The sequence below is a fragment of the Crotalus tigris genome, unplaced genomic scaffold (assembly GCF_016545835.1).
Source record: "Crotalus tigris isolate CLP2741 ecotype Arizona unplaced genomic scaffold, ASM1654583v1 scf7180000019007.31208882:3723066, whole genome shotgun sequence".
Taxonomy (NCBI): Eukaryota; Metazoa; Chordata; class Lepidosauria; order Squamata; family Viperidae; genus Crotalus; species Crotalus tigris.
This window is the reverse complement of record NW_024097321.1, coordinates 3,653,838-3,679,776: the sequence shown is the minus strand read 5'-3', so window position 1 is coordinate 3,679,776 and position 25,939 is coordinate 3,653,838. Positions and strand designations below refer to the sequence as shown.

The window sequence follows — 25,939 nt, the reverse complement described above, 5'->3', positions numbered from 1 at the left end:
TGCCCCCAACAATCTGGGTCCTCATTTTACCGACCTCGGAAGGATGGAAGGCTGAGTCAACCTTGAGCCCGTCAGAATTGAATTCCAAATTGTAGGCAGAGCCTGCAATACTGCATTCTAACCACAGCACCACCAGGTGGTTGGGATACTGCTACTATTGGTTGGGGTTATCTATCTTTCTACTTCTATTATAGTTCTAATTTTCTATAGCAAGAGGATCTCAGCATTTTTTTTTTAAAAATGTAGTGTATTCTCATGTGTTTTAAGGGAGTAGAATAATAATGTGTTTTCAGAATGGAAACCAGGACATCAAAACTAAGAATGATCCTGTTTTTGTTCATATTGCATTATGCGTTTAAGGCAGCAGATTATGAAGCAACCATGAAATTCCAGTTGTGAATTCCTTTAAGTTGTTTTAAAAAAATAACTACTATAATTCAGAAATGGTTAGGACTTGAATTGAAAAATATAAAGAAAAGGCATAATTTAGAGCAAGTTGTCCACATTAAATTTATAAAAGGCATCTTGCCGATCAGGTTAATTAATAATCTAGTTTGTTTTTGACTTATTGTGAGGTCTGATCTCATAAGTTGTACTTTGTAAACTGTGCTTTATATTTTGGGGTTGATTTGTGTATCGTGCTAAAACACAACCAAATCAACCAAATTTTTGATGTTTTAACCAATGAAAATGTGGGCAAAGTGTTATGAAATGCAGACGAAGAATTTGTTATTACACGCTACAGAGTGACTTGAAAATGATATTATAGTTTATTATTTACCAGCTCATTATATGAATAGAGATTTTGTTGGGCACTGTATTTTCCTTTTTTTTAATTTTTATTCATAATACAATTAAAACAACAATGGACAAACATGACATTCCAGAGTGAATTTTCCTATCAGTTCCTATCATAGTACAAAAGTTTAATACATTGTTCTTAACCTCTATATAAGCCTCATCTTCCATACAATGCAATTATATATACAATTATATGTACAGTTATGTATATCTTTTAATTCTACCATTAACTTGAAGTCCGAGCAGTTCTTAATTCATACCAATGGTAAAATTTCCCCAGATTTTGAAGTGTTTGTGTTCTGTTTTGTCTTTCATAATCATTGTAAGCCTGTCCATCTCAGCACATGATAGAATTTTATGCAGTATCTCTTCTTCCGTTGGAGTTCCCTTATTCCTCCAATTTTGAGCAAAAACCAGCCTGGAAGCCGTTAAAATGTGTAGCATTAAATAAAGTACACCTTTGTCATGCTTTTGCATAGTTAAACCTAATAGAAAGAGTTCTGGTTTTAGTTCTACCGCTTGCTCTAATATTTCTTCCAGCCATATTTTAATCCTGTTCCAAAAATCACAAGCTCGCGTGCATTCCCACCACATATGATAGTAAGTTCCACTTTTCAAATTACATTTCCAACATTTAGGGGAAACATTGGTATACATTTTAGACAATCTTGTGGGTGGGAGATGCCATCTATAAAACATTTTGTAAAGGTTCTCTTTGTAAGAGGTGGCCAAAGTAAGCTTCTTGTTTCTTGCCCATAGTTCTTGCCATATGTGCAGATCAAAATTAAGACCAAAGTCCTTGCTCCAATTCAACATAGTCACTTTTACTTGTTCCTCGTACATTGCCTGATCTAGCAAATAGTAGTATAATTTTTTAATCATTTTATCCTCCGACCCCAAAATTATTTTATCCAATTCTATTGGTTCTAATTTAATGCCTAACTCTTTTTTGTCTTTCCGATATCTCGCCTGCAGTTGCAGGTATGCCCATCATTCTAATTCTATCCCTTCATCGTGGATGGTTTTCCTGGATTTCAATTCCCCTCTTTCATCTAAGATGTTTTTATATGTTGTGGTCTTGTCTAATTGAGTAAATTTTGGGTGTACATATATTTCTAACGGTGAGATTCAACTAGGTACTTGGGTATAATTTGGTTGGTTGGGCACTGTATTTTCAATAGTGCATTCTATAATAAATTTCCCCTTTTTGTCAGGAGTTTGTATTTGGCTAATAGCACAAGAAAAAATACATTTTTGCTGTCCTAAAAAGCAAAATGAATATGAAAGGAATCTGTAGTTGTGGGTCACAATGTTTGAGGCATTGTCTGGCTGCATGAAAATAAGATGACATGTTTTGCAGCCAAGGGAAGCTTATAGCATTCCCTTGAAGGAAAATGTTATAATAGAGTAAGGAATTGTCATCCTTCAGTGAGAAAAGACAGTGATTTATTGCTTCAGTTAAAGACTCTTTAACAGAAGACTTGCAGTGGGAAAAACATTCGTTCAGAAGATAATCAAACCGAAAAGCAAACCCAGATAGAAGCAAGTGATAGTGAACATACTCTGCATTTGAGGGGTCCTCTGAGCTTGCTTGTTTTCTTGCAGACCCAAACTAGGCAACATCATTAGCACTCCTTACTGGCACTAGTAACCTAGTTTGGGTAATGAAATATCTGCAAGAAAACAAGCAAGCTTAGAGAGCACCAAAGACCCCTCGTGTCAATATTCTCCCTTATTAATACTCTGCATTTGCTATATCCCAGAAACAGTTTTCAGGTTCTTGCAGTGAAACAGGCTCTGGGCATTTAGAAGAGAGAAATACTGTAGGTCCAGAACAGTGGATCCCTAAAAGCAGAGGTACAACTATGTTCTGTAGGACTAAAGGAAGAGCTGTGGTAGTTGGGGGCTGTTTACCACTAGGATCTTAAACAAATGCCTACCAACCACTCTTTCAGCTCATTATGTGTGCTGCCCACCAGATCTGGACTACGAGAGAACAATTTATAAAAACTATCATGGTATCTGGGACCATAAATTCTCATTATGTAGAAGATGATGAGTTAGCATGAAATGTGTTGTCCTCACAAGGAATAATAAGAACATATTTGGCCAAATATGTGTTTGGCCAAAGACAGTTAAGAGTGACTTAACGCCATAGAGGCTACAAACAAAGATCCTGAAGGAAAGTGCTTAGATAAAGACTTGTTCACACTTTGCAAAATGGAAATGTTGCTCAAATGTGGCTTCCTAATCAGTGGGCTCATAATTAAAAGAAGGCTCAAAAGTAAAGAAGATGGAATATAAAAATGGGAGGAGGAGGAGGAGGAGGAGGAGGCTGATTGAAGAGGTAATACAGGAATAATAGCAGAATTACTTCCTTGCTTGAATGCAGCAATTGAAGAACGTAATTTTTTTCCCCTCCAAAGGAACAAAAACAGTAGAACAGTACAAGGAATTGCACTGTATCTTAAAGCAGTAATAATTGCATTTTAGGATAATGGAGAGACTTGCTGCTGGGCTAGCTATATTGATATGCATTATCTTTTGAGAAATGGTGAAGTGCCAAATGGTAGAGGAGGGCAAATGTCCCTATCTTCAAAACTGGAATAGGGGAGGATACAGAAAGCCACAGACAATCTTGCTAAATTGAGCATGTATTTTAATTAGACAACTTCCTTAATATATGTCTTGATTAATTGATGATTATAAAATAGATTACATAACATGAGGATTAAATGGACAAATTGCTGGTTCAAAAATAATTCATCAGTGGTAAAATAAAATTGGAAAAAGGTATTGAGTGGAGTTCCACAATGTTCATCTCCTTGGTTCTCTGCTGTTATTCCTTTCTTATTACTATTTTGATGGAGGTGTAAGGAATATTAAATGTAGATGACACAAAATTGGCTATTACCATAGAAAACAGAAATAAAATTAAGAATCCACAATAGTTTCAAGAAATGGGCTGAATTAACAGAAATAAAAATAAGATGGAGTGTAGTATGGGAGATATGTACCATGGCAATTGTATTTCTGAAAAATCTGCTTGAATAGCAAGCAATTGCAACTTGAGAATGAGCCAAGTATGCAGTCAAAAAAGACCAATGAAACTTTAGGTTACATCAACCAAAGTAAATTATCCAAATTATGAGAAATAATTGTTAACTCACAATGGTCAATGGTCAAAGACCCTCTTGAGTACTGTTTCCGTTTTGGGGATGACAGTTTAAATATTCAAACCAAAATATAACAACTTCAAAAAAGCAACCAGGATACTTAAAAACTAAGACCTGTGGAAAGGAAACCCCCCCTAAGAAAGGGAGCTGGGTATGTTTAGCTTAGAGAAAAGATGACTTAATGAAAGGCATGATAGCATTGTTCAAGTACTTGGAAGGATATCCCATGGTTAAAATCTGTTCTTGCTCATTGGAGAACACAGATAAGGGAATAATGGGCATAAATTCCAAAGTCACCGATCCTGATTGAATATTAGAAAAAACATTCCTTAAAAGTAAGAACAGTTCACAAGTGAAACCACTTATCCAGAGAGATGGTCACCTCCTTTTCATCAGACAAGTCCAGGCAGAGGACAGACAGACATCTTTAATTTGCTTTAACTCGAATTCACACACTAGGCAGAGCACTGGGCTTGATGGTCCAATGAAAATACCCAGAATTATAAATCAGGATTTTGTGCTTATTCTCCTCTTTTTCGATGGTCCAATGAAAATACCCAGAATTATAAATCAGGATTTTGTGCTTATTCTCCTCTTTTTCCTTCTCGTATTCTTAATATTTTGTTTCAACCTGAATTTATTGTTCAGTTTTAATTTGCAGCTGTGAACCATCCTGAAATACTAGCACTGAAGGACAGAATGATCTTTTTGTTGTATAACCGGTGATAAAGTATTTATCAATTTTCTCCTGCTTTTTAAGCTCGAGAAATAAAAGCAGAAGTGTTGCCCTTAGCATTAGAAAAGTGTTGACCCAACAAAAGAAACGTTTTGAAAAGGATTGCTTTGAACTGTCAGTGAAGTATTAAAGGGTACCAGCATTCATAATATCAGAGATAGTGTCAAAACCCGTATGTGTCACTTTCAGGGAAGTTGGGCAGATTTGGTACTTGTCAAGACAACCGATTGTGACAATAACTAGAATCCAGGTGATGCATCGGCAGGGACATTCAGTGCCCTTGAATGCATAAACAGCCAATGGCTAAAGGAACAAAGTCCTATTACTTCTCCTGTGGCATACCCCTATCTGTCATTAATTTTGAAATAAGCATTCACAACTTGTGTCTCTGATTTTCTTTTCAAGAGGCAGAATTTAGATTCCTTTTCTTTTTCATCACTGGACTCCTTCAGTATACTAATAGTTAGGGGTAATTTGAAGCAGGATTATTCTGCTATGTAAATAAAATTATATACATTCTCTGGAGCTTTGTCTCAAATCTGACAAACAGATCTGCTTGAATTAATGTGATCAGAGTTAAGGAAAATATGTGAGGTGTAAGATTCTCTCCAGTTTATGATGGTTTTTCATCATGAGTGCGTGCATCGTCTGTCGAGATCTCTGTGTTTACATTTAGCTTAATTTACTTTTCAATTATCAGCTCCTTTTCCAAGAAAGGCAGATGTGCATTTCTCTCTTGTTACTTGCATTTTGTACTCCAAGCAGGAAAGAAGTCAGTGTACCCTATAATAAGTGGCCCAAAGTGACCTTCTATATATTGAATATTGAATTGTGTAGCGTGATCATTTTTCTCATGTTGCATTATGTGTTTAGCAGAATGGGTTTCATCCTTTATGTTTGACTGATCCTTGTGATTCAAAACGTTGAATCAAACAATTGATATTGCATAGTGGCAATGAGGAAGACCATTGATATTTCAAGGAGTTTAGTGACATATTTTGATTCCTTCTTCATATTAAGAAAAGTCTAGAAGTTTGGAGCTAATTCTGATCTAACATGCTGGTTTGTTTTATTCTTATTTGCTGAGTAAAGAAGAACAAGGGGGGGGGAGACCTTCACAAAGCAGTAAAGTTTCCTTATCTGTGAAAGTCTCAGACTTTTGAACGTGTTACCTGGTCAAGGTCAGGTCTCACAGTCCTATAACCATGAACCAAGATGCAGGGCCATGAAATCATGGTGCCAGTTTTTTTTTTTTAATAAAAACTCTAGTACTGTTGTTTAAGTATTTTTAGGGTATTGTTGGGTATCATCTTGCTTGGTATGTATGCTTTTATGTTATACTTTTAAATGTTTGCTTGGGTTAATAATAAAGCTTAAAATCTCTTCTAGAGTGCTTATATTCTCTGGATCCAACAGAACCAATTACTTGGGCACTGATCACTGCCCTGACACTTGGAAAAACATGTTGTTAGGCTATATTAAGAGTATTTCTGCAAGGTATAAGGTTAAAATGCATTACAAAGGTTGACATAATACAATTAAAATGATCACTTTCATTAGGTAAGAAAGTGTTTATTTTTCCCTAGCTGAAAAATTGTATTTGTTCTTAGTTTTGATTTCCATTTGACAGATCAGTAAAGCTTTCTAATAACGAAGTAGTAACCAAATACCCAGAATGAAAATAGAACAAAGAGTACTTTGAATGACAATTCGAGTGCTATAATAAAGACACTGTTTTTCTACTGAACAGCAGTTAGTACAATGTTGACATGGTATTCTGCTGCTGAATAAAAGATCTTAAATCAGCATGATGCAAGCTGCTGCAAGGATAATGCCTAATTGTCCTGATAACTTCAGCCTACCTTAAACTTGTTTTTAACATCAATCAGGAAAGTTGATTATCTTTAGTGATGGTGTTGATGCAGAGAAGTTTTCAGATTTTGCACAAGGTTCTCTAGTACATTTTTTTTTCAAACGTAGTCTTGACCCTACTGAAGCTCAAATCAGTCTCTTTTTTTAAAAGTTTCACTCCTTTTATTTGGAGATAATTATGTTCATTATGTTCAAGTTAAGCTTTTTTAATTCATTCGTAATGTATATAACGTGATATGTTTATATTTTACACGTTTATAAAATATTTATATAAAATAAAATAGTTTCCCCCCTTACTTTTTCAAGAAGGGACAGTATTTGCCTTATGAAGCAGACTGTGTAAAAGTTGAATTGAGAGTGAATTTGCTTTGAGTAGCAATAATTGAATTCAGGAATATTGTTTCATAACAGGGAATAGTAACTATGCAATGAAACATGAAAATTCAGAAGGTGATAAAGCACATTTGTGCCAGAACATGTACTAAAATAGTGGGGGTCTTAAATTGGTTGATTATTTGTTGTTAAATTATTTGCAGCTCATTCTTAAAAGCTGATGAAAAGACAGAAGAAATAAACATTATTGAGTATGTTAATGTTTTTTATTCCTTGCTCTTCCTGATTTGATTCTAGTTTTCTTTATGATACCCCTAACACCAGACAAACAAGGGAAAACTTTTCAGTCTGGTCACCATGTAAAGAAATAACTCAGGATCTGGAATTTTCATTGATCACCCAGTAGATTTTGCTGTCCTGAAAAAGGCATATGCTACTAGGCTACTTATAAGCAGCATATATACTTACATGCTTTAAAGTAACATATATACTTATATGTTTCTTTCCAAGGCCATTGGGAGCCAATTGTACTTCATTAAATGGCAGCACTTCCATCTTCTCGCCATATTGTACCAATATCTATCCAAATAATTTGGATTTCTGTCTCAGCCTCTTTTCTGTTTGTTTTATAGAGTTCCAAAGTCCTTGCCAAGAAAGAACTTTCCTACATGCCGATCATCGGCTGGATGTGGTACTTCCTAGAGATGGTATTCTGCAAGCGAAAATGGGAGGAGGATCGGAAAACTGTCATGCGTAGCTTGTTTAATCTCCGAGATTATCCTGAATACTTCTGGGTATGAAACATTACTGTCAAGTAGCACCCTCATCCCAATTGCATTTTTAGAAGGCCTGGCAGGTGTGAGGTTAAAATACTCTATGAAACTGAAACTGAACACAGATTTGGTGTTAGAAATCAAAAAGGGGAGATAAGATAGTCATTTCAATTTCATTTTTCCATTAAGAGAGTGCAGGTGGAGTCATAAGTGGGAAAATTACTTATTCATTCATTGAAAAATGAGAAGGGAGTAAATTGGGTGACTATTAGAAACTCATAGGCATATGGGGAAAAAAAGGCAAAAACCTGCAAATAATAATAATAATAATAATAATAATAATAATAATAATAATAATAAATAGAAATAAATTGTGAGCCTCGTAACAAAATGGATCTAGATGTATAATAATAATAATTATTATTATTATTATTATTATACATCTAGATCCATTTTGTTACGAGGCTCACAATTTATTTCTATTTTGGACTCATGGATTTATTTCTATTGACTTTCTGGAAGATTGGTTTTATGTTATTTCAATACTGCTCTTTCGAAAGGAAATTGACCCGTGTAGGTTTTATTTTGCATGAGTTGACATATCTATTCAAAAACCTGTTAAATTCAGGGCAGCTTGTGCATTTTGTAAAAGTTTATATGGCTGCATTCTTATACTATTTGTTAGGTGGAAGGGGTTTTCTTTCTCCCATGAATGGAGTAGACATTTAGATAGTTGCTTGAAAACCACTTAGTAGTTAGTAGTCTTCTACTTACGACCACAATTGAGCCCAAAATTTCTGTTGCTAAATGAGACAGTTGTTAAAATGGAGTCTTGCTCCATTTTAAGATGTTGTTTGCCACCGTTGCTAAGTGAAATGCTGCAGTTGTTAAGTTAGTAACACAGCTGTTAAGTGAATCTGACTTCTCCCTTGACTTTGCTCCTCAGAAAGTCTCAAAAGATGATCTTATGACCCCGGGATACCCCGGCAACTGTCATAAATATGAGTTGGTTACCAAGCATCTGATCACGTGACCATGGGATCCTGCAAGTGTGAAGAATGGTTATAAGTCACTTTTTTTCAGTGTCATTGTAACTTTGAACAGTCACTAAATGAATTGTTTTAAGTGGAAGACTATCTGTATTGCCTACTCTTCAGATGCTTGGCTGGAATTGCAATTTGATTTAAAATGGATTATAAAATGGCTATAAAAGGTAAAGGTAAATGTTTCCCTGTCCAGTCGGCCAATGCTACTATACAAATGCAGATAGTCCTCGTTCTTCACACTTGCAGGATCCCATGATCACATGATCAGATGCTTGGAACTTTTGAACACTGATGGGAAATTAAAATTTAAAAAAAAAAGCAAAAACAGGATACTGATTGAACATACGGATATTAAGAGCAAATGCAATTAAGATATGTTTTGGTTAGAAAAGTAATCTAAAACTGATATTATGAGAAAAATGTAACAAAGATGTTGATATTCGGTTGTATATTTACTAATAACAATAAGAATTGTATTTGCCTAGTGTGGGAAAACAGGTACTACCGGAAGAAGAGAGGAAACATTTGACGGTGCAATATTGGATGTAGATTGAAGAAGTTAATATATACCACTGAATTATTAATGGACCCAGACAACACATTGTCTATTAAGTACTTGATTGTATAAATAGAACATTAATAAAATATTTATTTAAAAAAAAACCAAAATTACAATGTCACTGAAAAAAGTGACTTATGACCATTTTCCACACTTATGACCATGGCAGCATTCCCATGGTCGTGTAATTTACATGCAAATACTTGATGACCAATTCATATTTATTAACGGTTGCTGTGTCCTGGGGTCATGAGATCACCTTTTCTGACCTTTTGACAAACCTTTCCCCCCTTTTCAATGGGAAATCCAGATTCACTTAGCAACAGTATTACTAATTTAACAACTGCAGAGATTCACTTAACAAATGTGGCAAGAAAAATCATAAAATGGACCAAAACTCACTTAACAAATTTCTCATTTAGCGATATAAAGTTTGGGCTCAATTACGGTCGTAGGTCAAGGACTACCTATATAAGAACAATTAAAAAGTGAGTCTAAATGCATGCATATGTATTTTAAAAGGACTAGGAGTGACAGGATAGCAGTAGTCCAGTATTGGAGAGAATGCCACAAAGAAGAGGGGGTCAACTTATTTTCCAAAGTACCTAAAGGCAGGGCAAGAAACAATGGATGGAAACTAATCAAGGAGAGAAGCAACCTAGAAATAAGGAAAAATTTCCTGACAGTGAGAACAGTTACCCAGTGGAACAGCTTGCCTTCAGAAGTTGTAAGTGCTTCATCCATGGAGGTTTTTACCGTAAGAAAAGACTTGACGGCCACCTATCTGAAAGGGTATAGGATCTCCTGCTTGAGCAGGAGGTTGGACTAGAAAACCTCCAAGGTCTCTTCCAGCTCTATTCTGATTGCAGATTACCTCTGATCATTAGAGAAAAATCAGCGTTGGGACATTTGCTGTATTGGACAGTATAGAATACTGATAGGACTATTTGACTTATCAGTCCAAACCTTTTCTGAGTATCACAAGTCTGCACACAGGCTGCTATGTTTTGCAGTCATTATAGTAAATAGCTGTACTGGTAAGTGCAGCCATTTGTCAGAATTTGCATCTTAAAACGGATCCAGTTTTGAAAAGATTGACTGCTGGTCTAATCTAGAGTGCAATATGGACTGGATGCAGTTTGTTATTAAACCTGCATTTGCTATTAGACCTGCATTTGGCTTTTACACATTAAAAGACCTGCATTTGGCTTTTACACATTAAAAGATCCATTGAGGATCTGTTTGGGTCTACCTAGGAAGTGGTGGCGAACCTTTGGCACATGTGCCAGAGGCAGCACTCAGAACCCTCTCTGTGGGCACGCGTGCCGTGCCCCGGAGATGGTAAGGGACTGGCCCCCTCCACCCTGGTCCCGCCCACCGAGTCTGCCATGACCACCATGGCCATGCCCACCCAGCACCCAGTGATAAATAAGTGGGTTTTGGGTTGCAGTTTGGGCACTGGGTCTCTAAAAGGTTCACCATCACTGACCTAGGAACTTGTGTGTTGTAGAGAATAGAGTTTCATTTTCTGTGATAGTTGCCACATTTTCCTTCATCAAGTAAATTATTTTTTAAAAAATATTTTCCATTCTCTTTCCTCCCTCCCTCCCTCCCTCCCTCTCCCTCAGTTGATGCCATTTGCTGCTTTAAAAAAGAAACCCTGTACACCAGACCTGGGTATTATATGGCCCCCAGGCCACATCCAGCCCTTTGGCTGTCCCTGTCCAGCCCTTATGAATTGCTTTTATTTTGATGATGACTGCTATATAGCTACATCCCTTGCATATCTACAGCCCTTGCATATCTACACCCCTTCACCCCTTTTGGTTCAGCCCCCCACAACAGTCCCAGTTTATAATGTGATCCCTTGGGAAAATTAATTGCCCATTTTTGCTCCACACATTTTATGCATCTAATTCAGCCCTTGCTGCATTGGTATCCAATGAAGGTTGAATGTTTATAGAGCCACCATGATTCAAATGAGGAGGCCCCATTTTTATTTATGTATTGATACATTTATATGCTGTCCATCTCACCGATAAGGCGACTCTTATTTCCCCTCCAAATGTAATATATAGCTTGACCTTCAGAATGCAACCAATATTGCTTTAAACCATCTTCCAGGGAACATGTCTGCTATTTCTGATACGGTGCTGCGTTCTGTGATTGCTGCTGAATCAGATAGGAGAGTCTAAATAAGAATTGATAAATGTTTATGGTGAAATGCTCCTTAATGCATAACTTTACCCTGTTCCAACTACTTGTGCTTAAAATAGTGCTCATAGCAATATAGTCTTTGTGTTTTTAAAATAATTCAAACAGGAACTATTCAAACAGGAAATGGCTGTGTTCTTTGGACAAGAGAGAAAGCAGCTACTGGTACTCAAAAAAGAACATTGTGATGCTAAAACTGAATGTTAATTGTTCTTGCAAAAAAAGGCCTTATCAGCTATAATCTGTAGTAAAACATGAAGGACTTTGCAGATTGCTCTTCCTGAATTCTGGGTCATTATATTTAGGTCTGAAGAAAAAGATGTCTATTTGTGATTTATCACAGTGCTGCGATTAATATATAGATTAATGTATAGAAGTGATCTTTGGCTTTCCTCTGTGCCCCATCCATTGGCAAGCAGTATTCCATAAAAAATGTACTTCTTCTGACATCCGGTTCCGGATTGCGGGGCTCCTAGTCGCACGAACAGACTCGTCTCCTCGTCGGTTAGCTTCCCTCTGCCAGTAGACCCTTATGCGGGTCGAAAGTTGCCCTGGAGAGTGCAACTTCTGTCGAAGAGGCTTCGCTCAGCTGTGGAGAGCAGCGGCTCCTCCAGCTGTCCGGCCCAACTCTGAGGGCCGACGGAGAAGAAGATTGGCCAGTAAAATGGCCGATCACCTAGTTGCTAGAAACCACAAGTCAAAGACCAGCTAAGCTTGAAAACCCACCATGGTGAATCGGGTGAGACTTTTTTTTTTGTTCCTCTCTTCATCCTATTTTGCTTTTTTTTTTTTTTTTTTTGCCTATAAAAGCCCTGTTGGAATTATTTCCCTGGCTTGGAAAAGCAGTTTCTACATGTTGGGGAAGAAAGGCATTGAACAAAAGAACAGAACAAAATTTTAAAGACTACATTTTTTTAATATGTAGTCTTAATATGTAGTCTTGGGGTATTGAAATTTTTTTTTCCTAAGAATTGTACTATCAGTTTATGCTGTTGTTCTTTTTTTTTTTTTTTTTTGAGAGGTATTATTATCTTACATTGGAAGAGTATTTCTTTCTCCACTTTTTCCTTTAAAAATAGAAAAAAGGAAAAAAAATGACTCTTGAAAAAAGATTTCTTAGCTTACTGAGGACATCTACCAGTCAAAAGCTAATATTGTAATTGTTGACTATTTGGAGATGAGATGGTTTCGGCCTTCAAACTGTTTTTTAAGAGAAAGATAACTTGATGCAGCTGAACAATTTTTAAAATGGAGCTGCATTCACATTTAAACTGTAAACTTATTCTGGAAAAGATCTATGAGGCTAAAAAAGAAATATGTGCTACAATGAAAGAGTTTACTACAGAATTAAGAGCCAGAATCTCTCCTTTAAACTTCTAAATTGACTCTCAGACTACAGCTGACTATTCTATAAAACAGATTACACAAGGAGAGGACTTAACTGAGAATAAAGAGAAATTGATTTTGCCGTATAAGCAGTTCACTTATGGTGTTGAGGATCAGAAAAAGCAAAGACTGAGATTTGAAATGGTAAAGCAACGAGACTTTATGGTTAAGAGAAACAGAGGGCCAATGCAGAGGCCAAGATGGTCTTCATTGAGCCAAAGGATATTACAAACAATAAAAAGAGACTTATCAGCTGGAAGGGAAGCTCTACTATGGAAACCTACCTGGCAGAAGAAGAAGCCCAGAATAAGACTGAAAAGAAGTGAAATTTAAAATTTTAGGTAATGGATTAAAGGCAATTTAATTATGGATTGATTTAAGGACTAAGATTGTGAGTTAGAAGTAATAGAAAAAGGGGTGATTAATGGAATATATATATTAAGTTGATTAAGAATGTGTCTTTTTTTAGAACGATAGGTTTACTTGTAAGAAAATTATTATTTAATGTTGCATTAATCTAATAAGATGATTTGTTTGTTCGATAACGTGGATGTTATTAGTTATGACAATTGGATGAAATTTGAATTCTGTCTAATAGATTGAAATGATTTAAGATTTGATTTTCTTCTGTCAGCTTAAAGAGATTGATTGATGGATGGATTAGATACGTATAGGATAGATTAATATTTTATTTTAAATAAGGGATATTTGTGGAAGAAGAAATAAATAATGATAAAATTAAGGAACTAGAACATATTTGGAAGGGATACCCGAATTAATGATGTTTGTTAATTTGATTATGGTAGTGTAAATTTATAAAGCTTTAAAAACAGGTTTAGGTTGAATAAATTTAAGCTAGAATTGGACTATTTTAAATTATGTCACTTAAGGGAAAAAGAGAGGGAATACGATGTATTGATTGAATTATGTATATATGTTTTGTCTTTGGATGTTTGACTACTCTAACACCACAGTGTGTCTTGAGCACTTTGTCTTAAAAATCAAAAAAACCAATAAAATTTGTTTTAAAAAATGTACTTCTTCCTCTCCCCCCTCCCCCCAATATATCTCTTCAGTTTCCTTTTCTTCTTCTTCTTTTCAGTTTTTGATTCACTGTGAAGGCACGAGGTTTACCGAGCAAAAACATGAAATCAGCATGCAAGTGGCTGAAGCTAAAGGCTTGCCAAAGCTCAAATATCACCTCCTCCCGCGAACCAAAGGATTTGCAATCACCGCTCAGTGTTTGAGAAATGTAGGTAAGGAATGACATACCCAACGCATCTAAGACACCATTTTAAATGTTTGTAATCAGATGTATGTTTTAGTTAAACTGGCATCTGGCAATGAAGCAAGCTGACATCAACTCTTTGATTGCCGTGTTCTGAAAAATAGCCCTGTTGGTTGGTGATGTTATCTATACAATGTTTTCTTCCTTTAAGTCTTTCTTCAAGTCTCAGTAATCATGTTTAGGCAGACGTATCTTGATTAATTGAGGTGTGGGATTTAGCCACATATAGCTCCCAAGTTCTTAATTCCCTCCTTTGCAGCAAGAAAAAAAAGCTATATCAGTGCCGCTTAACAATTACAATTTTCTGCTTTGTTCATTCAACAAGCTGTGGTTAGCAAATTTGGGACCCACTAGAATTCAAAAGCTCAGTTTGAGAACCTTCTTCAGCTAAAGTAGACTCCCATAATGTGCACCAGGGATGGTTGGGTTGACATCTGAACCAGTCTATTTAAAAAACTAAACTTGCCTTTTTATGGCCGGATTAGACTTTGAACTTCTGCTGTATCTTCTTGGAACACAACAAAATATGCCCATGCTTTCACAGCCTTTTTAGCCTTGTTTGTATTTATTATTATTATTATTATTTTTCCTCTTAACTGCCAAAGCTCCTCATTTTGATAAACTGAGCGTACATCGTGTTCACAAGTTCATGATGTGTTTTGAAACCTCTGAGAGCCATCACCCTGCTTTAATGTGTCCTATTGTATAGTTTCAGCTGTATATGATTCTACACTGAACTTCAGAAATAATGAAAATCCAACTCTGCTGGGAATTTTACATGGGAAGAAATACCATGCAGATTTACATGTAAGGCAAGTACCTTTCCCCTTTCTTAACCTGTTTAAAGGGCATAGTGTAATAGTAACCCAAAAGGAGCTGTGATGCAAATGCCTCTAGTCTAAGGCATTTTGAATTGAGCTCTACATATTTTTGCATGAATAGAGCTTATTATTATATCTTTATATTAGGAGAGCCAGTTTGGTGTAGTGATGGCATCAAGCTAGAAACTGGGAGATGGTGAGTTCTAGTCCTCTCAGGCCTAGGAAAAAGGCAATGGCAAGCCACTTCTGAAAATCCTTGCCAAGGAAACCAGGTGTTCTCCAAGAATTGGACATGATTGAATGGAAGGCCAAAAAAAAAAAGCTTTATATTGAAACTCTAACAACTTCTATTTTCCACTAATAATAATAATAATAATAATAATAAAAAAATTTGGAAGGGACCTTAGAGGTCATCTAGTCCAACCCCCTGCTCAGGCAGGAAACCATATACGAGGGGTGTCAAACTGCCGGCCCATGGATGCATCATGCCGAAACCGCACCTAGCCCATTGCCGACAATGAAAAAAAAGTTGAGGTACGTTGCGACATGTCACGTGATGTTGCGAGTTTGACACTCCTGCCCTATATCATTTCAGACAAATGGCTGTCCAGTCTCTTCTTATAAACTTCCAGTGTAGGAGCATTCACAGCTTCTGGAGGCAGGTTGTTCCACTGGTTAATTGTTCTAACTGTCAAGAAATTTTTCTTTAGTTCTAGGTTGCTTTTCTCTTTGGTTAGTTTCCGTCTGTTGTTTCTTTGTCTTGCCTTCAGGTGCTTTGGAGAAAAATCTTGTTGCTTATATTCCACCATAAATAAAAGTAAGCAGGGTGATTTTATGGTTTTGTTTTTAGTTGTTCTCTTCACCCTGTGCTCTCTTCTTCAATATTTCTAGACGGATTCCATTAGAGGAAGTTCCCGAAGGCGACCAGGAGTGTTCTGATTGGCTTTACAAACTCTATCAAGAAAAGGTGAGTTTATTATTTAACAATTCTTGGGATGATTAAGCCGTGAGATGGCCCTCCATAACAGTCCCATGTAACTGCTTGGGAAAAATAATTGCCCACCCCGGTCTCGCTGTTAAGCTGTTACAGATTTCCCATTCCTGAAATCAGAAAGTGGTTGCTTAATTTTCTTAAAGAGAAGAGCTGATTGAATTTGTAAATTTTGCAAATGAAGAAATGGAAATTTGGTGGGTGGAAGAATAATGTGTTCAAAAGCATCAGGTTTATTTCTTCTGTGGTACCTCCCTAGAGGAACAGAAGCACCAGAAATAGGGAGAGAAATCCCACTTCCTGCTTGCGGCAATGAATTTAGGAGATAACCAGCTCTTCCCCTTATTGTTCCAACTAGGATACCTTCCAAGAAGAATACTACAGGACAGGAAGCTATCCAGGGACCCCCACAGTGCTTCCTCGGCGGCCATGGCCTCTCTTGAATTGGCTTTTCTGGGCCTTGTTGCTACTCTACCCTTTGTTCAAGCTGCTCATCAACATGATTAGCAGTGGCTCATACCTGACACTTGCCACTTTAGCCTTTGTCTTGATTGCAGGTGAGTTGTTTCCAGCCCCAAGGCTGTATCTGTGGGAAAGGTCCTCTTTTACAATCCCACCTAAAACTCTTGCCCTCAGCATCTAATGTGGACAGATGAATTTGAGTGGGAAGAGTAAGGTTGGCTTTAGTAACCTCAATTTAACTCTGAAGACAGAGGAGAATTTGGTGAGCTAAAATTTCACCTGGCCTACAAATTACTTGGTTGTTGTTGTTTTTTTAAGTTTATATAAGTATGTTGGACCTGGCCTACAAAATACTGAAGAAAAAAGGCAGAAAAGAATTGTTTAAAGCTAGCAAATTTTCAGATGTGTGGTTTATTTTTTCTCAGATCCATCTATCTTTATTTTTTTCTGTTTCTGTCATTTTTTTTCTTTCTTAAAAAAAAATAAATCCTGATGGTGCTGAGAGTGCCTCAGGGTGCCTGGCTTTTACTCCCTGGGATGAATGGAATAGAGGACAATTGGAGGTCCACTTTCTATGGAGCTGGGGAGCCTGGATTGGGGGGGGTGATCTTGCCTTTGGGGATGGGGAAGACCATCTCTCCCTATGCCCATTATGTATGGTGGCAGACAGGGAGCAGGCTGCACTTGGGAGTTTATAGGTCCATTGCCTTATTCCAGTTTCATGTTCCTGTTCCTTTAATCTATGGGATGGCCTTGGAGGATGAAGAGATACTGCCTAAGAAACAACCACACGAGAGCGGGAGGAGCCTCAGTGGCTTAATGGTCAGAGAAGGAAACTTAGGAAGAACCCACCCTACTTGATCAGTTGCTTAGGCGCCAGTGGGAAAGATAAACCTTTAGACTTGCAGGATGCTGTTAATATAGCCTTTCAATAAAACAGAATTAGCTCACCTAATTGTGTTTCCTGTCTGATTTACCAGGGAGGGCTGACATCAATCTTGCAGGTCTGGCGGTACAGATTTTCCACTGCCACTTTTTAAGTGTTTGATCAATTCTCTGCTGAGTCATTCATGCCTTAATAACCTCTTACTGTAATGTGTTCTACATGGGACCGCCCATGAAGTGTATCTGGAAGCTTCAGCTGGGACAAAATGCAATGGCACAGGCAGTTATATTTACCTCTAGAACAGTGGTTCTCAACCTGTGGGTCGGGACCCCATTTGGGGTCGAACAACCATTTCACGGGGGTCGCCAAACAACGCAGTCCGCCATTTTTTTCCCCCTTTTCCTTAGCTGTGCTACTCCCTTTTATTCTATTGGCTTTTGAAAGCCAATAGAATAGACTCTCTTGAATAGAGTCTAATTCTATTGGCTTTCAAAAGCCAATAGGAATTGTCCAGGCTGTCTCTGCCCTGCTGAGCCCACCAAAAGTCCCATTCTGCAAACGGTGCTGCACCAGTTGAGTAGTCCTCGACTTAAGACCGGTTGAGTAGTCCTCGACTTACGACCGGTTGGGGGTCGCGGCATTAAAAAGGTTGAGAACCACTGCTCTAGAAGATATATCTCTGTTTCATGAGCTGCATTGGTTGCCAGATTATTTCTGGGTCCAGTTCAAGGTGCTGGATTTGAGCCTGAAAACCACTCATGGTATGGGGCTGGGCTGCTTGAGGGCCCTTGTCTCCAAAATTACCTCTACCTGTCCCATCATGTGGCAGAAGATGCATGCTGCGGATCCCTTCTGTAATGAAACTACACATGTAAGTCCCAGGATACATGCCTACTCTGCCATGGCCCCTACCTTATGGAACATTCTTTCCTCAAAATTAATTAGCTTCATCCTTTTTGACATTCTTGAAGGCCCTCAAGATCTGGTTATATTATGAGGCCTCGGGCTCCCAGGGAGCCTGAGATATGCTTAGATGGCTCCGTTGTTAAGATGGCCATTTTTATTCTCTCTCTGCCTAAGGGTTTGTATATTTGTTTTTTATACTATTTATTTCTTAATATACTTTTTCACATCTGTGGATTTTTTATCTTGTGTTTTTAATACATAGTTGTGCACTGTCAAGAATCGCTTTTGATCGAGATAGGCGACTATACAAATTTAATTAATTAATTATGCTTAAGAACTGATCTTGCTGTACTTTATTTTATAGCCGAATTGTTATAAACTGAAAGTGCCTCAGCAAAGTGTCTAGCAAGAGTATATATTGTTTTATTGTTCCCATGAAATTCTGAGTGGAGCATGTATTATCATAGATGGGCAATTGGTTCTGATGATGCTAGTTTTCCATGAAGTAACACCTATGTTTCCGAGCAATGTTGAGTAAGAAATGGTAGGACTATATCAGTAAAAAAGCAGCAAGTGTATGAGGGCAAATTTGGGCAATTTCTCATTTCCAAATTATCTGGAAGATGGTCTTGAAATCCTCCACTTTGTGTTGTCTTTATTGTTTCACAACCCTGCTATTGTGAGAATTTTGGGAACTGAGATCCACACATCCTAAAGTTATTAACACTGAGAAACATTGCTCTCTATATAGGCTATAGGTTTCTCAAAGCCTCTTTGCCTAAAGTAGGAGGACTACCATTATGGAAGACCTACCTATCACTTCACTGCCTCTTGCTCAGCTTAATGATCAAATGTGCACTTTAGGAAATTCTACAAAGTACTGAGTTAGGAATAAATGATGGACAGTCTGAAACTGCAGCAAAATATATTGTTTCTTTTATTATGTGTGGAATTCCTCGTTGATCATCAGAGCTATTAAAGCAAACATGTCTATTCAGGCTCATGTCGAAGTCTGAAATAAAGAGTTGGCTGCTTTAATTAGTAGTAGGGTTCTGTGCTTCTGTCAGGTCCCCAGCAGTTCTTCCAAATAATGCACTTATTAAGGCATTTAAAATTTAGCTTGAATGCTATATGCCAAATATTAGACATAGTTGATTTCTGTGTTAGTTATAAAACTGAATGAGTAATTAGAGTGGATGGAAGAAAACTGAAGAAGGGCCTTCAGAATCATGCTATGGTTTTGCTGATGTTATTGATTTACAGTTCTTCCCATTTTTTTCTCTAGGTCTGTTTTATTTCTATGGCATGGCAATATATTAATAATGAATATCTTTGGTTTATCTCTCATGAGGTCAACCATTGCAAATATTCATTTCTAGGTAATATAATGGGATTTGGCACTAACCTGACAGTATTTTCTATAGCCCAAGTTTTCTTTTTCTAGATTAAGAGGCAGAAGGGAGCATTACAATAATTTGGGGTTGTCAGAGAAAAAAAGATATCAATGTTGTTCTCTATATAGCTTATATAATTTGGCCCCTTCAAACTCTCCTGTGATTTCTGTACATAGTTTTACACCTGACTAAAAGACAGAAATGACTGCATCAAAGTAACCTACATTCTGCAGCATCTTTATACATTGACCAATTTATGCCTATGTATTTAGGATACAGAGATAGTATCAGCTGTGTATTATTTTTGTCATTAGTTTATTTGATCGTTAAAATAATTTGTTATCTCTGGTGACCCTAAATGGACTTTTGCTGATCATGACTGAACAAGGCGGCTTTAAGAAATTGTTTATAGATAAGAGGTAGAATATGGGAAGAAGATTGTTATATTTAAGAGAAGTGATAAGATGATAAATTATTAAAATTGTTTATACTTACGATGCAGGGGAGATTTCTTTATATAGTTTCTTTTTCTTTACTATATTTTTCTTTTTCTTTTTTCCTGTCTGTGCTATTTTTTTTAGTTGTATTAGTTTTATATTTTTAATTGCAATTTTTAATAAAGTTTCTGTCTTTATTAGACAGCCTAACATGCACTTGCTTTTTAAGGATAAGTGGAACCAGTATCAGATCTTTCATTTCTGCAAAATACATATCACTATGTTCCTATACAGAGTGTAGAATAAATATATGTTTTCTCCCTACAGGCAGTTCCTGAAAATTGAACCGGTGTTCACCACTTAGGTGTTTGGAATAAGAAATGGCAAACATTAATGTGAGCTAGTACAGAAGAATACTTGCAGGCAGGGAGGGCTTAGTTACATACTATTATTTGCCCTCCCCCCAAAAAAATTGTATTGTGGGTATGTTAAATGGGATTAGTCAACTCAGTTGCTACAAGCATATGCCACAGCTCTAAGGATTGTATGCTTATCATACTACATAACTAGGGTCTTGAGCCACATGTTCAAGGCAAGGAATTTGGATGATACTTTCATCAAAACAGGTGCACTATTAGTCAGCTTCATTCTGACTAAATCAAATGAATCAGCTCTTGTATATGGAAATAAGAGAAAGATAGTTTTGCACCATATTTGTTCCATGACACAGAGGTGTTGTGATTATTATTGTATCTCTCCAAAGGTTACATCCTCTTCGCCCCCTTCCATTAAGAGATGGAGCAGAAATTCTTACATTTTTGATCCAACTTTGCATTAGCAGCGAAACTTTGATTGCTTCCTGAACTATCTATCAGAAAGAGCTTTGCTCTTTTATAAAGAAGGAAATCATGATGTTGGTTTTGAATATTTAATGGTAAGAGGAACTTAAAATGTTATGAAATGTTTCCAGCGTAAACATTTAACAGACAAGAGAATGAGCTGATCTTTCAAAATAAACATAGAAAATAATGAGAGATTAAAACTGCATGACCACAATTACTGTATGGCTAATGTAATGGGAGAGGCTGTACCCACTGATTTTTGTGATGGAAAGGATATTAAGAATATTATTTATTTTGTAATTACCCAGCTAAATTTTAAGATTGATTTCTTAAAACAGAGAACTCCACATTGTTGTGGGTTACAGTGAAGCATCACAACAATTAGAACTCTGGTTGCATGTATGGCTGCATGTTTCTTGCATGCAGTTTATTTGTTAAAAAATGTTGACTTTTTTAAACTTTCAAGCAAGTGCAGATTTTAATCACTGAATTTTGCCCATAGCACAAATATCACAATATTTGTGATATTTGTGCTATATAATATAAAAATATAAAAGCTATATAATATAAAATATAAAAGTTATTTTATGTGAACCAGCTGAGTCTGCTGCAAAATAAACACAGAAATGTCATAGCCAGTGAACAAATACTTTAATTTCAGTAGAAATTATTACTGTTTGGAGATCTGGAAATATCTAGTTACTTATTCATACCATACAGAAATGTGTACCATGTTAGTAAATCTGGTTACCATAATCTAGCATTGTTAAATCAATTTATTACAAATTTCTGCTGACTTTCCTTATTTAATTCAAAGCAGCTCTTTGAAAAATATTTTTCTCATCATAAATACTACTCCAGGTTAATTGCTTTTGAGACTACATTTTTAATGTTCCTCATGTTCCATAATTTTGTTATGATCTGGAATGGTTAAAATACTAACATGATGGAAACAATTAGAAAAGGATAATAGCCAGGGCTTTTTTTGTTATAAAACGCCCAGAACGGAGTTCCGGCACCTTTTGGGATGTAACCTTGTAGGGTAGGCAAGGCGGATTGTATGGTGTGTGAGTTTTGATACCTTTTTTTTTATTTTTTACAAAAAAAGCACTGATAATAGCAAATGTCATCACCAGTCTTCTTGTCCCAAAAACAGAGACATTATTTGCTAAACTAAATGAGGATTAGACAACTTTATCCATGGTGGATGGGAACTATTATATTATATAATTGATAAATACTGAATACATTCCGCAGATTATTAATAAACCTGTTGAATGTTATCACCGTCAATTACTATCCAATAGAATGTCAGGCGAATCTTTAAGATTGGAATTAATTTGAATTAATTAATAGAATAGAAGAAGTAATTTTAAGAAATGAACTTTTCCACATATATGTAGCATTATTTCAGCTCTGCAACCCAAATTATTTTCTGAAACTACGACCACTTAGATAAAATTGTTAGCACAGTGTGAAAGACGCTTTTGTAACAATGTTTTAAACAGAGGTGCAAAATACTGTTGCACTCTTGAAGCAGCAATGTACACACATTGGTACATTTTTCTTTGTTCAATATAAGGAAACCATCTTTAACGCACATGCATCCCAAAGTAGCACTTAAGTCCAGATGTTGAATTATAGCATGATATTGGTTAAAATATAATCTGAGACTTATCTCTCATCTGGTTCTTCTGGAGGAGTGATTTGCATAAGCTATTTGAATTCCAGAAATTCAGTTTTGAAAAATGACCTTGCTTTGTGTAGCTGAGAGTTGAATAAAGTTGGACTTGACCTCATTAGGGTCTTTAGGTATTACTTTCTTGTGACAGCGGAATATGCGACGTGCTCCCCTAATGAAGGGCATTTGTTGTTTAGTAAGGAGGTAATGGTTTGAGCACATACTTTATATCAAGAACATTTGAAGGCTGAGGTTAACATTGATATTAAATAAAGTCCTGCATAGATAAATGTTATCTTGTTTCTGCTTTTACCAATTTGTATCTCTCCACTTAATAGTATCTAGCAGAATAGTGGCCATTTGAGAGATCCGGTGTGGTGTAGTGGTTAAGATGTTCACTCAGATTAGGACAAGGAGATCTAGATGCAAGACCTTCCTCAGCCACAGCAGCTCATCAAATCAATCTTTTGCTCTTGTACAATCCTACCTTTCTCATCATGTAAGGAATGAGTGGGATGCGTGTCCAGCTCCAGAAGGAAAGTCAGGAGATAAATCTAACACATTTGCATTGCTACTGTGACCAACAAATGTTTTGGTTTCTTAGGGCTTTCTTTCCTATTGTGTCAATAGATTTTCAATTTGAGCTCTTCTAGATGATTAGCTAGGTTCAAAAAGTAGATGGGGGGGTTGTAAAGTTGCTTTTTGTACATTAATAGAAGTTACTCCTCTCTTTGACCACAGAGGCTTTATGAGGAATTTAACGGGGGGGGGGAAGGGAATGGGGGTGAGTAGGGAGTCCTTGCCTACAGGTTTATATTCTAAAAAACGTGACATAAAGAGACAACAAAGGCAAAAAATGAGCTTGGGATATCAAAATAATAGTATGCAATAATCAGTTGGTAAAAATACAGGAAGAGTATCTTGATGAACATTATAGAAAGGTACTTTGGAATATACAGGGGTGCATACATAGCACTTACCTGCAACTTCTTAAAACGAGTATGTCTTTTTGCCTTGGGTTATTGCTACAACTATACAGGGCAGCTGTGCAATCTGGATAAAGGACATGGTTGTGGATAGATGCTATGCTACTGTCTCATGCACTGTGAAGCATCTTGTCTTTCAACCTGGAGTGCTGCACAACTGTAGTAAATGTGGAGTGTTTCAAAAGGATTTGCAAGAAACCACCCAGCAGAGGGAGTACTTGGTCAATTAGAAGAGTTAAGATAATGATTCTTTATTCATGTCAGAAGCACCTTCAAATTGTAGCCATACGGATGTTCAACACTGAGCATGTAAAATGTATTAAATAGATCATAGAAATATACCAGTAGTATATAAAACAAATAGGATTAAAATTAAGTGACATTCACCCGATATTGGGCTACTACTTCAACAGCATTTTCTTTCACCAGCATGAGACTTTCTTCTGTACATGTTGAAGGGTATCCTATGCACTGTAGATATGTGAAATGGATTGTTCTTCTGCACATTCACATAAAATATACCCTATAGAGAAGCCCCATACATAATTGATTGAAGTCTCTGAACAATGTAGTGCTAGTGGCTGCTATCACAACATCAAATGTATTTGTTTCCTCTGATGTTTATTTTCAATAGTTTTCATTTTCCGGGTGATTGCCAGTATATTAGCCTTATTAAGCTGCTATTCAAAAATATTCTGAGCTTGGTTGTTTTCTGCCAGACATTTCATTGTCCAGACTAGGTAATATCATCAGTGGTGAATTAAATGTCTGCCCCCCCCCCAAAAAATCAACCCCAAAGATCTCTCATTTCAACCATGAGTACAGATGGGCCAGATGCATCATAGCGAAACCACACCCACCCCATTGCCGGCAATGGCAAAAAAGTTGCGATATGTCGCGACATGTCATATGACGTTGCGAGTTTGACACCCCTGATCTAGTTCAATTTCAGCTGAAAGTGAAATCAGCTAATTATTAGAAGCATTATGACCAAATTGTACAGAAATTGGTAATATATTTAAGACATTTTGAGATGAGTTCTTTACCTTGCACTCCTGTCTCTCACACAGTTTCTATAAACTATTCCCTTCCCTCTTCATCTGTTTGTAGCAAGAATTAAAATGGATTGTGGATCAGTAATCTAATTGAGTAGGAAGTATAACAGACCTTGCTTACTAATAGCAGGTGGGACTGGAAACTTGTTACCGAGTGTCCTGGCCTCTTAAGCAAAATAATCTTGTGACTCATTGTCTCACTGTCACTTCCATCATTAAGCAAATCACCATGGTCATTAAGTGAGACATCACATCTCACTTAATGACTTGATTCCACTTATCTGTTCTCCCTTAAATCTGCTTGTTGGAAACCAGTTGTGAAGCTTATAAATGACAATTATGTGATGACAGGATGCTGTGATTGTTGTAAATAAGGGTTGCAAAGGATCCAAATGGTGATCACATGACTCCAGGATGTAATAGTGGCTGTAAATGGAAGGAGTGATCAGTTTCCCCCCCCCCCAACCACTGTTAACTTGAAATGGCTGTTTAACAAGGCAGTCACTAAATTAGGACCACCCATACCCTTTAAAAAGCGAGGCTGTACCTTACACTACAGATTGTGGATTCTTTTCAATAATTTCTGCAACAGCTTCAACACAATGTCTTTTATAAAAATTCATGAGCATGCAGTTTCAACTGAATGGTGCATGTGTTCCTGTGCATGTGTTTCCTTTCTCTCTCTTTCTCTCCTCCTTTCTAGGCCTCTGCTAGGAGTCAAACCTTGAAGAAGGCTAGAAGCCAGTAAGTGAAATTGTTGGCGCTGACCCAGGACTGAGTATCTCACTCAAGTCTATTAGAGTAACAGATGGGCTGAGATATTGTGAAAACTGAACTTATAGTGCTTAGTTCTCTTGGTTATTATTGAGGTTCCAGTTAAACAGAAAACAGTAATTTTTCCAATATTTTCCACCAAACCAAGTTGACTTGAAATAATCTGAATTGCATGTAAAAGTTGAGACTAGTTGTTACATTTTTATGTCGATCTAAAACTTTGCACGGACTTACTGCTATCACAGAGTACCTTTTCCATTTAGGACATGGCTTTAAAGGTCAGTAATAATCGCAGAAAGCTGTCATCATATACAAGATCCATTTGGAAAAAAATGAAACAGCAGTCAAGTTCTGCACACAGAATGCTGTCCAGCCCAGGAAGCCATATATATAGTTGATGCAAAAGGCGTTATGTCACTTGTGGGATTAACTTGTGCTTTGAGTTCTTATTTTTATGACCAATGTAGTTTTTAACTTTGCTCATTCAAAACTATTTTGATATAATGGGAATATTATATAT

The 25,939-nt window shown here is 36.7% G+C and overlaps 1 protein-coding gene across 3 annotated transcripts in view; it reads left to right on the top strand.

Moving 5' to 3' along the window:
- Window positions 1-25,939, top strand: part of AGPAT4 (1-acylglycerol-3-phosphate O-acyltransferase 4) — a 48,828-nt gene that overhangs the window by 19,714 nt on the left and 3,175 nt on the right. For 2 of the 3 annotated variants that reach the window (XM_039358323.1, XM_039358320.1), the window contains 5 exons: window positions 7,551-7,712; window positions 13,999-14,152; window positions 14,894-14,996; window positions 15,897-15,972; window positions 16,355-16,553. In XM_039358323.1, the coding sequence (XP_039214257.1) occupies window positions 7,551-7,712; window positions 13,999-14,152; window positions 14,894-14,996; window positions 15,897-15,972; window positions 16,355-16,553 (694 nt within the window). Of the gene's footprint in view, window positions 1-7,550; window positions 7,713-13,998; window positions 14,153-14,893; window positions 14,997-15,896; window positions 15,973-16,354; window positions 16,554-25,348; window positions 25,379-25,939 lie in introns of those variants that run through there. The other variant, XM_039358321.1, reaches the window with a different exon arrangement.